General features: G+C 41.4%; 1 protein-coding gene across 3 annotated transcripts in view; it reads right to left on the minus strand.

The window, feature by feature from the left end:
• The window catches only part of TAOK1 (TAO kinase 1), a 165,939-nt gene that overhangs the window by 34,905 nt on the left and 116,035 nt on the right, over positions 1–14,999 (minus strand). For all 3 annotated transcript variants that reach the window (XM_024350393.3, XM_063798761.1, XM_054670112.2), the window contains 3 exons: positions 12,169–12,405; positions 9,306–9,434; positions 2,340–2,543 (listed from right to left, as the gene is read on the minus strand). In XM_024350393.3, coding sequence (XP_024206161.1) covers positions 2,340–2,543; positions 9,306–9,434; positions 12,169–12,405 — 570 coding nt within the window. The remainder of the gene's footprint in view (positions 1–2,339; positions 2,544–9,305; positions 9,435–12,168; positions 12,406–14,999) is intronic.

A 14,999-nucleotide genomic window follows, 5' to 3' on the forward strand; every position in this document is an offset into this window, starting at 1 on the left:
CAGAGTTTTACCACATTGACCAGGCTGTCCTCAAACTCTTGACCTCAAGGATTACAGGTGAGAGCCACTGCTCCAGCCCATGTTTCACTTTTATGAAAAAAGTTTCAATAAATATCTATGTATACTGTATCACAGAATCATGTTACTATTTCTGTAGGACAGAGTTCTAGAAGTGGATTTGATGGATAAATGCTATGTGCGTATTAAATTTTAAAAGCTACTGTTAAATCATGCTCCAAAGGGGCAATATCAATTTATATTCTTACTAATAGTGTCTGTTAACACATGCTATTACTAGGATTGATTGTATCTTTTACATTTTTCTTACATAATGGATGCAACTGTTTTAATTTGAATTTATTAGTAAACTCGCACAATTATGCTATATTACAAGCTTATTTCAACCCACTCTCAGAAATAAATTTATCTATACTCACAGGTATCCTAATAATGAGAATAATTTTTTTCTTTTCTTTTTTTTTTCTGAGATGCAGACTTGCTCTGTCGCCCAGACCGGAGTGCAGCAGTGCGATCTCAGCTCACTGCAACCTCCGCCTCTTGGGTTCAGTTGATTCTCATGCCTCAGCCTCCTGAGTAGCTGGAATTATAGGCGCCCGCCACCTCGTCCGGCTCATTTGTTTGTATCTCTACTAAAAGTAGAGATGGGGTTTCACTATGTTGGCCAGGCTGGTCTCAAACTCCTGACCTCAAGTGATCCACCTGCCTTGGCCTCCCAAAGTGCTAGGATCACAGCCATGAACCATCACACCCAGCCAAGAATAACTGTTTTCATTGGCAGAAGAGTTTCTACAACATTTACCCAATTAATAATTACATGATGATAAAAATGTATTTAAGGGCAGCACACACTTCATGGAACCCATTTCAGGTCAGAGGCAAAAACTGCCCAGTGAATTTCCTCATATGTAAAAATCAAGGCTGGCCACTGTGGCTCACACCTGTAATCCCAGCACTTTGGGAGGGATCCACCCGAGGTGGGTGGATCACCTGAGGTTGGGAATTGGAGACTAGCCAGGCCAACATGGCAAAACCCCGTCTCTACTAAAAATACAAAAATTAGCTGGGTGTGGTGATGCATGCCTGTAGTCCCAGTTACTTGAGAGGCTGAGGCAGGAGAATTGCTTGAACCTGGGAGGCGGAGGTTGCAATGAGCCGAGATTGCCACTGTACTTCAGCCTGGGTGAAAGAGCGAGACTCTGTTTCAAAATAAATAAATAAATAAAAGTAAAAATAAAAAATAAAAATCAACATTTAAAATTTTTCATTTGTGGATTGGTTAATATTTATTGAATGCCTACTGTGAGTCAGAAACTGGAGATATAAAAAATTGCATCAATTCTGTGATTTCATACAACTTCCATTGTAGTGAGGGAGTCAGGAACAACCTCCCTACCCTACAGAAACACATGGTTTTGTGAACACACACATGTTCATGTGAGAAAGAGAGTGCAAAGAAGACCATATGTATTTAGTTAGTTGTCTGTCTGTTTGAGACAGGGTCTTGCTCTGTAGCTCAGGCTGGAGTGCAGTGGCATGATCATGGCTCACTGCAGCCTCAACCTCCTGGGCTCAGGCAATATTCATGCTTCAGCCTCCCAGGTAGCTGGCACTACAGGTGCACACCACAACACCCAGCTAATTTTTTTGTATACATATATTTTTTGTAGAGACAGGGATTTGTCATGTTGCCCTGTCTGGTCTCAAACTCCTAGGATCAAGTGATCTGCCTGCCTTGGCCTCCCAAAGTGTTCGGATTACAGTTACCATACCTGGCTGCAAAGAATAATATTTAAAGAAAGCAGAAGAATGTGGTGGTGAAGTCCAGGCATGGTAGCTCATGCTTGTAATCCTAGCACTTTGGGAGGCTGAGACGGGCAGACCGCATGAGGCCAGGAGTTCGAGACCAGCCTGGCCAACATGGCGAAAGCCCATGTCTACTAAAAATACAAAAATTAGTTGGGTGTGGTGGTGCACACCTGTAATCCTAGCTATTTGGGAGGCTGAGGCACGAAAATCACTTGCACCCAGGAGGTGGAGGTTGCACTGGGCCAAGATGGAGCCACTGCACTCCATGCTTGGCGACATGGAGAGACTGTCTTGAAAAAAAAAATTTTGGTGGTTAAGAAAGAGATTTTGAGGAAATGACATCTGAGTAAAGATATACAGGGAGCAAACAATCCATGTGAATATCTGGGGAAGAATGATTCAGACAGAGGCAAGTATAAGTGCAAAGTCCCTGAGACTAGAATGGAATTGGAATATTTTCAGGAAAGATTCTTTTGATAAAGGATTTAAAATTTCTTATCACTCAAACTTACCTCCCTGACAAGGTCCTGCTCTAAGTTATGACGCCCAAGTAACATTCTTCTCTTGAAGCGACGGCATTCCAGCTCTAGGTATTGTCTTTGACGTCGAAGAAGGTTAGCTTCTTCTTCTGCTTGGAAATGCTGTATATTCTCCTTCTGCTTTGAAAGCCACTCCTGTTTTTCTTTTTTGGGGGTACTCTGGTTTTCATTTAGCTCCTGGCAACATAAAAAACAACTCAGGTAAAAATAGGCCGGGCACGGTGGCTCACGCCTGTAATCCCAGCACTCTGGGAGGCCGAGGTGGGCGGATCACCTGAGGTCAGGAGTTTGAGACTAGCCTGGCCAACATGGCGAAACTGTCTCTACTAAAATACAAAATCAGGCTGGGCGTGGTGGCTGACACCTGTAATTCCAGTACTTTTGGAGGCTGAGGCGGGCAGATCATGAGGTCAGGAGATCGAGACCATCCTGGCTAACACGGTGAAACCCTGTCTCTACTAAAAATACAAAAAAAATTAGCTGGGCATGGTGGCAGGTGCCTGTAGTCCCAGCTACTTGGGAGGCTGAGGCAGGAGAATGGTGTGAACCTGGGAGGCGGAGCTTGCAGTGAGCTGAGATCTCGCAACTGCACTGCAGCCTGGGTGACAGAGCGAGACTCTGTCTCAAAAAAAAAAAAAAAATTAGCTGGGTACAGTGGCATGGGCCTGTACTCCCACCTACTCAGCAGGCTGAGGCAGGAGAATTGCTTGAGCCCAGGAGGCAGGGGTTGCAGTGAGTCAAGATCACACCACTGCACTCTTTGGTGAAACTCCGTCTCAAAAACAAAACAAAACAAAAAAACCAACAACAACAACAACAACAAAAAACAGGGGTCGGGCGCAATGGCTTACGCCTATAATCTCAGCACTTTGGGAGGCTGAGGCGGGCAGATCACCTGAGGTTGGGAGTTCGAGACCAGCGTGACCAACATGGAGAAACCCGGCCTCTACCAAAAATACAAAATTAGCCAGACATGGTGGTGCACACCTGTAATGTCAGCTACTTGGGAGGGTGAGGCAGAGAATCGCTTGAACCCAGGAGGTGGAGGTTGCAGTAAGCTGAGATGGCATCACTGCACTCCAGCCTGGGCAAGAAGAGTGAAACTCAGTCTCAAAAAAAAAAAAAAAATTAGCCAGGTGTGGTGGCACGTGCCTGGTGTCTCAGCTACTTGGGAGGCTGAGGCAGGAGCGTTGCTTGAACCTGGGAGGCAGAGGTTGCAGTGAGCCAAGATTGTGCCACTGCACTCCAGCCTGTGTGACAGAGTGAAACTCAGTCTCAGAAAAACAAAAACAACAACACAACGAAAACCCCATAAAAATTACCTACGTGAATATTATCATTTTGCATCAGTAAATTTTAAATAAAAGTTCTTGGCTGGGCGCGGTGGCTCACGCCTGTAATCCCAGCACTTTGGGAGGCCGAGGTAGGCAGATCACCTGAGGTCGGGAGCGCAAGACCAGCTTGACCAACATAGAGAAACCCTATCTCTACTAAAAATACAAAATTAGCCAGGCATGGTGGTGCAGGCTTGCAATCCCAGCTACTCGGGAGGCTGAGGCAGGAGAATCACTTGAACCTGGGAGGCGGAGGTTGCAGTGCAGTGAGCCGAGATCGCACCATTGCACTCCAGCCTGGGCAACAAGAGCAAAACTCCGTCTCAAAATAAATAAATAAATAAAAATTAAAATAAACAAATAAAAGTTCTTAATTGTGTTTCTTCTCTAATGCTCAGGCAGGGCAATGACCTCTAGAAGGCAAGTAGTATTTTTTTTTTTTTTTTTAACAGCATATTTAACTTTCAGTAAGTTCTTTTTTTTTTTTTTTTTTTTTTTTTTTGGATACAGCACATGTTTCAGAGAGCACAGGGTTGGGGGTAAGGTCACAGATCAACAGGATCCCAAGGCAGAAGAATTTCTCTTAGTACAGAACAAAATGAAAAGTATCCCATGTCTACCTCTTTCTACACAGACACGGCAACCATCCGACTTCTCAATCCTCTCCCCACCTTTCCCCCCTCTCCATTCCACAAAACCGGAAGGCAAGTAGTATTTACATCTTTCTTTTTTTTTTGAGACAGAGTCTTGCTCTGTCGCCCAGGCTGGAGTGCAGTGGCGCGATCTCGGCTCACTGCAACCTCCGCCTCCCGGGTTCCAGTGATTTCTCCTGCCTCAGCCTCCTGAGTAGCTGGGATTACAGGCATCTGCCAGCATGCCCAGCTAATTTTTTGCATTTTTAGTAGAGACGAGATTTCACCATGTTAGCCAGTATGGTCTCGATCTCCTGACCCTGTGATCCACCCGCCTCGGCCTCCCAAAGTACTGGGATTACACGTGTGAGCCACTGCACCCGGCCTTTAGATCTTTCTTGAGTTACCCACTCAATCGGAAAGGAAAGAGAGATATGTACGCCAGAAAACATGTGTACCTTTTGTCTCTGCACAGCTACGTTTCTGATGGTTCCTAACTTCGAAGTACACAATGATTGGTTAATAAAGTAAAACACATCCTTCTTTAAAACCTTCCCAAGAAGAGACAGAAGATAGTACTTTCAGGTAAAAATCACGAGTGAACTAGGACAAAAATACAGTTAAACATCTCGCTTCTTGGTTTTTGACATCCTTGATGCTAAGTTTTTGGCAAAATTATGGAAGGACTCAGCATAAGAAAACTGGAAATTAAATGGAAAATAAACAAAACCATGGGAGAATAGAGACATACTTTATGAGTGGTATTTAATTTTCAGCATTAATAACCACTGAACAAATCAAAATTAATGATTTTCTACATTGTTTTACATACCAGCTCATAAACTATCTCAACAGGAATGCATTTATATTGAGCAATGTGAAAAAACTGGCAATATACTCAATGGAGCAAACTAGAATTTTTTTTTTTTTTTTAGATCGAATTTCACTCTGTGACCCAGGCTGGAATGCACTGGCACGAATTCAGCTCCCTGCAGCATGGACCTCCCAGGTTCAAGTGATCTTCCCACCTAAGACTACCGAGTAGCTAGGACCACAGGTGTGTCCCACCATGCCTGGCTAATGAATTTTTTTTTTTTTTTTTTTTGCTAGACACAGGGTCTCAACATGTTGCCCAGGCTGGTCTTGAACTCCTGGGCTCAAGCGATCCTCCCACCTCAGCCTCCCAAAGTGCTGTTATAAGCATGTGCCACCCACCACTCTGGCCTTGATACTCTTTTGGTAAAATATATACTAGTATTAGCATTCTGTGGCCAGGCATGGTGGCTCACATCCATCTGTAATCCCAGCATTTTGGGACGCCAAGGCCGGAGGATTGCTTGAGCCCAGGAGTTTGAGACCAGTTTGGAGAATATGGCAACACTGTTTCTACAAAAAATAAATTATAAAATTAGCTGGGCATGGTGGTATGCGTCTGTGGTCCCAACTACTTGGGAGGGTGAGGTGGGAAAACTGCTTCAGCCTGGGAGGTCAAGGCTGCAGTGAGCAGTGTTGTGCCACTGCACTCCAGCATGGGTGACAGAGCGAAACCCTGTCTCAAAAAAAGCAAAACAAAACACCATCAACATTGTTTAGAATATAAATAGCTCATTTTTCTTAGTATAGGATCATTTTTCAGAGACTACTAGACCTCATTCATGGTCTTTCCCTTTAGTTAATAAAATATTCAAACACATAAAAATAAAAAGCACATAAATTATTACTTAAGAGTTTATGTGTATGCACGCTATGGGAAGAGAAAGGAATAACATGGGCACACAAGTAGACTATATACCTGGTTATCTTTTTCTTTTTCGAGGCAGAGTCTAGCTCTGTCGCTCAGGCTGCAGTGCAGTGGCCCAGCTCACTGCAACCTCCACCTTCCAAGTTACAGGGATTCTCCTGCCTCACCCTCTTGTGTAGCTGGCATGACAGTTGTGTGCCACCATGCTTGGCTAATTTTTTTACTTTTTATTTTTTTAATTTATTTTTTGAGATGGAGTCTCACTCTGTCACCCAGGCTGGAGTGCAGTGGCATGATCTCGGCTCACTGCAACCTCTGCCTCCCGGGTTCAAGCAATTCTCCTGCCTCAGCCTCCTGAGTAGCTGGGATTATAAGTATGTGCCACCACGCCTGGCTAATTTTTTTGTATTTTTAGTAGAGACAGTGTTTCACCATATTGGGCAGGCTAGTCTCAAACTCCCGACCTTGTGATTTGCCCGCCTCGGCCTCCCAAAGTGCTGGGATTACAGGGGTGAGCCACCGCGCCTGGCCATACCTGGGTATCTTTTTCAAAATCTTCTGCCAGGGAACTCTCCCCTCCAAGACTCTGATATGTCCCTTCCTCTCTACTGAGAATCATTATTCTAAATGAACACAAATACATACACAACAACTTAGCTTCTAAAAGAAAATGCATTTATTTGTTTGACTATATGGTATATGCCTAAAGGATTATCTAAACAAACTAATCCATAAAGCTAAAGTCTGATTTCACTGGAAAACAAAACAACTGCATTTTGTTGGAGATTTATTTATAGTTGGAAACTCTATTTACTATTGTTTCAAACTCAAACTTCCAGTAGAGTTTGGCTTTCGAATTATAGTCATGGGAGTATACTGCAAATTATACCATTTAGAGTTGTAAAAATCTTGTCAGTGAAGCTCACTTGGCAAGATATAGAGCAAGTCTTTGTGCCACCAATATGTACACAACAAGACATACGTATCTGATTATAAGGCAAATTCCTACACATACAAAAATCATTAATATCAAATTGATTATACTTATTTTATCAAAATCAATCGATGTATCATAGTATGCTAATTAATTATATGAACTAAAAATTTCAATCATCCTATAAGACGGGGGGGTGGATAAATTAAAAGACATATCATTTTTCTGTCCTAGTGACTATCTTGAATAATGATCCTCTTTAAGAAGTTGTCGGGCCAGGCATGGTGGGTCACGCCTGTAATCCCAGCACTTTGGGAGGCCAAGGCGAGCAGATCATGAGGTCAGGAGATTGAGACCATCCTGGCTAACATGGTGAAATCCAGTCTCTACCAAAAATACAAAAAATTAGCCGGGCGTGGTGGTGGGTCCCTGTAGTCCCAGCTACTCGGGAGCCGGAGGCAGGAGAATGGTGTGAACCTGGGAGGCAGAGCTTGCAGTGAGCCGAGATCGCGCCACTGCACTCCAGCCTGGGTGACAGAGCAAGACTCTGTCTCAAAAAAAAAAAAAAAAAAGTTGTCAGCTGGATGTTGTGGCTCACGCCTGTAGTCCCAGCACTTTGGGAGGCTGAGGCGGGTGGATCACAAGGTCAGGAGCTCAAGACCAGCCTGGCCAAGATGGTGAAACCCTCATCTCTACTAAAAATACAAAAATCAGCCAGGCGTGGTGGCAGTCGCCTGTAATGCCAGCTACTCAAGAGGCTGAGGCAGGAGAATCACTTGAACCCAGGCGGCAAAGGTTGCAGTGAGCCGAGATCATGCCACTGCACCCCAGCCTGGGCAACAGAGTGAGACTCCATCTCAAACCAAACCAAACCAAACCAAACCAAACCAAACCAAACCAAACCAAACCAAACCAAACAAACAAACAAAAAGCAGCACAGGAGCCGGGAGTGGTGGCTAACTCTTGTAATCCCAGCACTTTGGGGGGCCGAGGTGGGTAGATCGTCTGAGGTCAGGAGTTTGAAACCAGCCTGGCTAACATGGTGAAACCCCGTCTCTACTAAAAAAAATATACAAATTAGCCAGGCATGGTGGCACACACCTGTAATCCCAGCTACTCGGGGGGGCTGAGGCAGGAGAATCCTTTCAACCTGGGGGGAGGGGAGGCTGCAGTGAGCCAAGATCACACCACTGCACTCCAGCCTGTATGACAGAGTGAGACTTCCGTCTCAAAAGCGGGGGGTGGGGGGGAGGCCGGGCAGCACAAGAAAGGGCAAACAAATATGAAACCCTGTAGCCACAAAGAAATAATCAGCATATTCTACTTAAAAAAAACCTGATAAGCAAATATCTCCCTTATTCTACATTTAAATTGGCATAAAAACAAATTATTATAATCTTCTGATCCAAAAGTAAGACATTATTGTTTACTTTTAAAGTAATAAATGTGATCAGGTGCGGTGGCTCATGCCTATAATCCCAGCACTTTGGGAAGCCGAGGTAGGCAGACTGCTTGAGCCCAGGAGTTTGAGACCAGACTAGGCAACATGGCAAGACCCTGTCTCTACAAAAAATAAATTTAAAAATCAGCCAGGAGTGGTGGTGTGTGCTTGTGTTCCCAGCTACTTGGAAGGCTAAAGCAGGATTCCTTGAGCACGGGAGGTCGAAGCTGCAGTGAGCTATGATTGTGCCACTGCACTCCAGCCCGTGGAACAGAATAAGACTGTCTCAAAAAATACACACAAAAAATAAAAACATAAGGCCAGGCACGATGGCTCATGCCTGTAATCCTAGCACTTTGGGAGGCCGAGGCAGGCGGATCACAAGGTCAGGAGATCGAGACCATCCTGGCTAACATGGTGAAACCCCGTCTCTACTAAAAAAAATACCAAATGTTTGCCGGGTGTGGTGGTGGGCGCCTGTAGTCCCAGCTACTAGGGAGGCTGAGGCAGGAGAATGGCGTGAACCCAGTAGGCGGAGCTTGAAGTGAGCCGAGAGCGCGCCACTGCACTCGAGCCTGGGTGACAGAGCGAGACTCTTTGTCTCAAAAATAAATAAATATAAAATAAAAACATTAAAAAAGTATATTTTCAGGAAATGATTCATTTTAAATCCTACTCAACTAAATAACTCAGTTAAGGGTAACTGATTATAATCAATGTCATCATTTAAACTAATACCCATTTAGTGACCATAAACAACAAAAGATAATTTTATCCTAATGCTTCTATGAGTTGGTCACCATTGGATATAATTAATAAGCAGAAAATTTGCTTGAAAAGTTTTATGACATAAGTACCTCTTTAAGCTGCTCTTTTCGAAGTTTATACTCTCTTTTCTGGGACTCGAGAAAACTATTCAGTTCTTTCTTCTGTTGGGCCTGAATATGTTGCTGAAATTTTTTCTCTTCATTGGACATCACTTTAGCCTATATGAAGTTTAAAAAATGAATCAAATTTAGTTAAGTAGATAGATTTAAAGTAGTGGTTTAATATACATCATTAAGAATACCTTTTATTTTCTAAGAACAAGAAATCATTAGAAACATTACCAAAATAAAAGACTGAACCAAATTATAAACATGTGCTACTTGGCATCCTTATAATTTGAACTTCATAGAATCAGTAAGATGAAACTCATCTTTGAAATGTTGATCTCTTACAGGGTCAAAAATGTTGTCAACTTTTTATTTCATTTAACAGAAGTATACCTTCCTCCCAACCCTCAATCCCTCAGTAAAACAAAACAAATGCTATATTTTATTTCTGATTCTATAGGCAATACACGTTCATTGTAGAATATTTACAAAATACAGAAAAACAAGAAACATCTTACATAATTTTGGCATCCAGAGATAACCAATGTAAACATTTTGGTGCATATCTTTTGTAATTTTTTCTTTTTTTTAAATTATTATTTTTGAGATGGAGTCTTGCTCTGTTACCCTGGCTGCAGTGCAGTGGCACGAGCTCGGCTCACTGCAACCTCCGCTTCCCGGGTTCAAGTGATTCTCCTGCCTCAGCCTCCCAAGTAGCTGGGACTACGGGTGTGTGACACCACGCCTGGCTAATTTTTGTATTTTTAGAAGAGATGGGGTGTCGCCATGTTGGCCAAGCTGGTCTTGAACTCCTGAGCTCAGGTGATCCACCCACCTCGGCCTCCCAAAGTGCTGGGATTACAGGCGTGAGCCACCATGCCCGGACTCTAATTTTTTCTATAAATGTTCATGTCTCAAACACACACACATACACATACACACATATATTTGTATGTATATAATTAAGTAGGTATTGTGGCTCATACCTGTAATCCCAACACTTTGAGAGGCTGAGGTGGGAGGATCACCTGAGCCCAGGAGTTCTAGACCAGCTGGGTAACAGGGCGAGTGCCTGTCTCAAAAAATATGTTACAGGGTCTCACTCTGTCACCCAGGCTGGAGTGCAGTGGTACAATCATGGCTCATCGCAGCCTCCTCCTGAGCTCAAGTGATCTTCCCACCTCAGCCTCCTGAGTAGCTGGAACTACAGGCGTATGCCACCCTGCTCAGCTAATTTATTTTTTGTGTGTGTGGAGACAGAGTCTTCCCATGTTGCCCAGGCTGGTCTTGAACTCCTGGGCTCAAGTAATCTCACCTCGGCCTCCCAAAGTGGTGGGATTACAGGTGTGAGCCACTGCACCCATCCTGGTTATATACTTTTAAAACAAATTTGTTACCACATTGCATATCTGCTTCAGGAATTGTTTTCCTAAATATGTTAGTATCGCCTTTTCCCAAGCTATTAAAAATAATATCTATCAAGTGTGGTGGCTCACATCTATAATCCCAGCACTTTGGGAGGCCGAGGCAGGAAGGTCACCTGAGGTCAAGGATTTGAGACCAGCCTGATTAACATGGTGAAACCCCTTTTCTACTAAAATAAAAATAATACAAAAATTAGCCAGGCATGGTAGATGAAAAATTAGCCAGGCATAGTAGATGCACCTGTAGTCTCAGCTACTTGGGAGGCTGAGGCAGGAGAATTGTTTGAACTTGGAGAGCAGAGGTTGCAGTGAGCTGAGATCATACCACTGCACTCCAGCCTGGGCGACAGAGGGAGATTCTGTCTCAAAAAATAATAAAAATAAAATAAAAAATAAAAAAATGAAAATATCCAATGCCCAGAGGATTTTAAATATGTATACATTGTTTCATCAAATTATTTCAAAATCAAATATGTATTTATACTATAAATTATTTTGTCAAGGTCCCTACTACTATAAGAATGTTCTTTTTTTGTGAAAAGGGAGAAGAGGGTAGCTATGATAAATAATGCCTCACTGCAGACTACCTGGACATATTTTAATGATATTGTGTGAATTTACTGAGAAGTCTACATTCTACTTGACAAACATGGCTATCAAAAAAAGTAAAACAATGGGACACCAAAAACATTAGAAGAAAAGGTTTCACATAACAAAAATCCTAAAAACTAACTTTTATCATGTAAAATAATGACAATTATTTGTCAGTAATCAAATGAGCTCAATCTGAATCTGAATCTTTCATAACTTATAATCTCCAACATTATCTGTATTTATTACAGTAATCTTAAATCATTCTGATATTAAAATGCTGCCAGAAATTCAAGGGTAGTTTCCAAAAAATACAAAAAAGAGAATAAAAGTGACTTTTTGAGACCTAAATCACCTAATGATAGGAGATTTAGCAAACTCCTCAGATAACTAGGAAACGAAAAGCTTAAAATAACTGAGTAACTTACCTATTGTGACACTACAAAACTATCAAGAATCAGGAAATGGTCCCATGTCTTATTAGTTCCCAGACCTAGTACTTGATATTAAAACACATCAATTTTTCAGACTCAAAATTTTGTTGGCTATTACAAAAACTATAAAGTGGACTACTCCAATGAACAGTTTTAAGACTGATTTGTTTTAAATGACGCACACACAAAATTAGTGAGAGATAAAACACACAGGTGCCACCTTTTCTTGTAATATCAATTTACAGAAACCTTTATATAAGTCACATAAATGCTTCTCCTTTTCCCCAATTTGCTTGGTTCCTGGGAACAGATACGCTAACATCAAACTGCCATGTTGGTTAATTCTGAGACATTCAAAACCTAAAATAAGCAAAGTAATAATACTGAATAAGCCACCTCTTTCTCCATAGCAGCCTGGTGTTTCTTGATAAGTTTCTCCATTTCTGCAGCAAAATTGTTACGCTGAGTTTCAAGATCTTTGTCTAATCTGAGGCGATGTTCATCCATCTCAGCCTTTAGCTTATTTTCCAGAGTCATCAGTTGCTTTTGATGTTGTCGCCTCATTCGCTTATAGCCAGACATTTGTTCTCTAAGCTCAGAGTCCTGCTCATGTTCTTGCATTTGCCTCGTAACCTAGACATACAAATAATGTAAGGAAAAGAAGAAAATAAAACATTCTTCTTCGAAAAGCATTTTAGACAATTCTATATTAACTAAGTAGGGAATTAGTGTAAAATATCCCAATGTTAGCAGATTCCAAGGAAATTTCCAACAAGTCTTTTAAAGAAATTGACTGGTTCTAAAATTTATATGGGGATATAAAAGAACCTAGAATATCCAAAACAATCTTGAGGAAAAAAAATATTTGGAGGACATGCAGCACTATAGTAATCAAGACAATGTGATACTGGCTTTAAGATAGGCTAAGTAGATCAAGGAAATAGAATAAAAACTAGAAAGAGATCCACATATGTTCAATTGATTTTTCTACCAAGAAAGTCAAGTTAATTCAGAGGATAGTGTTTTTAGCAAATCCTGCTGAAACAAGTGGTTCTTTACATAGGAAAAAACAAATAAACCTTGACTCCCTATATCACTTATGTCATATATAAAAATTAATTTGAGAAGGATCATTTGAACTGAATGTAAAACCCAGAATCAGAAAGCAGAAACACAAAATATCTTTATAACCTTGGAGTAAGCAAATACTTCTTGGGCAGGACACAAAAAACACTGACCACAAAGAAAAAAAAAAACAAAAAACAAACCTCAATTTAAAAATCAAGATAAAATGCAAGACATAAAATTAATCACCTTAAAGTGAACAATTCAATATGTTTAGTGTATTTACCATGCCATGCAACTATCACCTTTATCTAGTTATAAAGCATGTTTATCACCTCAGAAGAAAATCCCATACCTATTAAGCAGTTGCTCTCCATTCTCCCCTCCTGGTAACCATCAATCTGCTTTTTGTCTCTATAGATATACCTATTCTGCATATATCATATAAGTAGTGTCATATGAGTTTTTATGGCTGGTTTCTTTCACTCAGCATGTTTTTGAAGTTTATCCATGTTGTAGTATGTATCAGTATTTCATTTCCTTTTATAGCTGAATAAAATTCCACTGTACATATATAGCACAATTTGTTTATCCACTCATCCATTGATGGACATTTGTGTTCTTTCCATCTTTTGGCTACTGTGAAAACTGCTGCTGTGACTGTGTGTACATGCACTTGTCTGAGTACCTGTTTTCAATTGCTTTAAAAAATGTTAATGTTTTGACAAATCATAATTGTATACATTTATGGAGTACATGTGATATACTGATATATGTATTCAACATATTAAATTAAATCAATCTAACATATCCATCACCTTATGCATCATTTTTTATGGTGAGACATTTGAGATCTACTTTTAATTATTTCAAAATATTCAATATATTATTGTCGACTATAGTCACCTGGCTATGCAAAAGATCTCCAAACCTATTCCTCCTATCTTTCTGAAACTTTGTACATTTTGATCAACAACTCCCCATTTCTCTCTCTCCCTAAATTCTAGTAACTTATCACTCTACTCTCTACCTCTATTCTATGAGTTCAACTTTATTTTTCTAGATTCCACATAAAAGTGAGATCATGTGGTATCTGTCTTTCTGTGCTTGCCTTATTTCACTTAGCATAATCCTCCAGATTCATTCATGTTCTTGCAAATGACAGGATTTTTCCTTTTTAAGGCTGAATGGTATTCCATTGTGTATATATGCTACATTTTCTTTATCCACTCATCCACTGATAGGCACTTAGGTTGATTCCATGACTTAGCTATTGTGAATAATGCTGCAATGAACATGGGAGTGCAGATATCCCTTCAACATATTAATTTCAGTTCCTTTAAATATGTACCCAGAAGTGGAATTACTGGATCATATGGTAGTTCTATTTTTAGTTTTTTGAGGAACCTCCACACCATTTTCCAAAATGGCCATACTAATTTAGGTTATCACCAACAATGTGTAACAGTTCCCCTTTTTGCCAATACTTGTTATCTTTCATCTTGTTGATAACGTTTTCAATTCTTTTTCAAAGACAGGGTCGGTGGGTTGCCCACGCTGGAGTACAGTGGCACGATCTCAGCTCACTGCAGCCTTTGCCTCCTAGGTTTAAGTGATTCTCCCACCTCAGGCTCCTGAGTAGCTGGGACTACCGGCATGCACCACCATACCCAGCTAATTTTTTGTATTTTTAGTAGAGACAGGGTTTCACCATGTTGGCCAGGCTGGTCTCGAACTCCTGATTTCTTTTTTTTATTTTTTGAGACGAAGTCTCACTCTTGTCCCCCAGGCTGGAGTGCAATGGCGCAATCTCAGCTCACTGCAACCTCCGCCTCTCAGGTTCAAGCAATTCTCCTGCCTCAACCTCCTGAGTAGCTGGGATTACAGGCGCCTGCCATCATGCCCGGCTAATTTTTGTATTTTTAGTAGAGACAGGGTTTCACCATGTTAGCCAGGCTGGTCTCGAACTCCTGACCTCAAGTGATCTGCCTGCCTTGGCCTCGCAAAGTGCTGGGATTAGAGCTGTGAGCCACTCCACCCGGCCCACCATTTTATATAAGGCACTTGGGTTATCGGTGGATTTTGGGATTTGTGGAGAGTCCTGGAACCAATCCCTCACAGATACTGAGGGATAACTGTACCTTGTTTCAGACGGTTAAGGC

Source organism: Pan troglodytes, chromosome 19 (assembly GCF_028858775.2).
Source record: "Pan troglodytes isolate AG18354 chromosome 19, NHGRI_mPanTro3-v2.0_pri, whole genome shotgun sequence".
NCBI lineage: Eukaryota > Metazoa > Chordata > Mammalia > Primates > Hominidae > Pan > Pan troglodytes.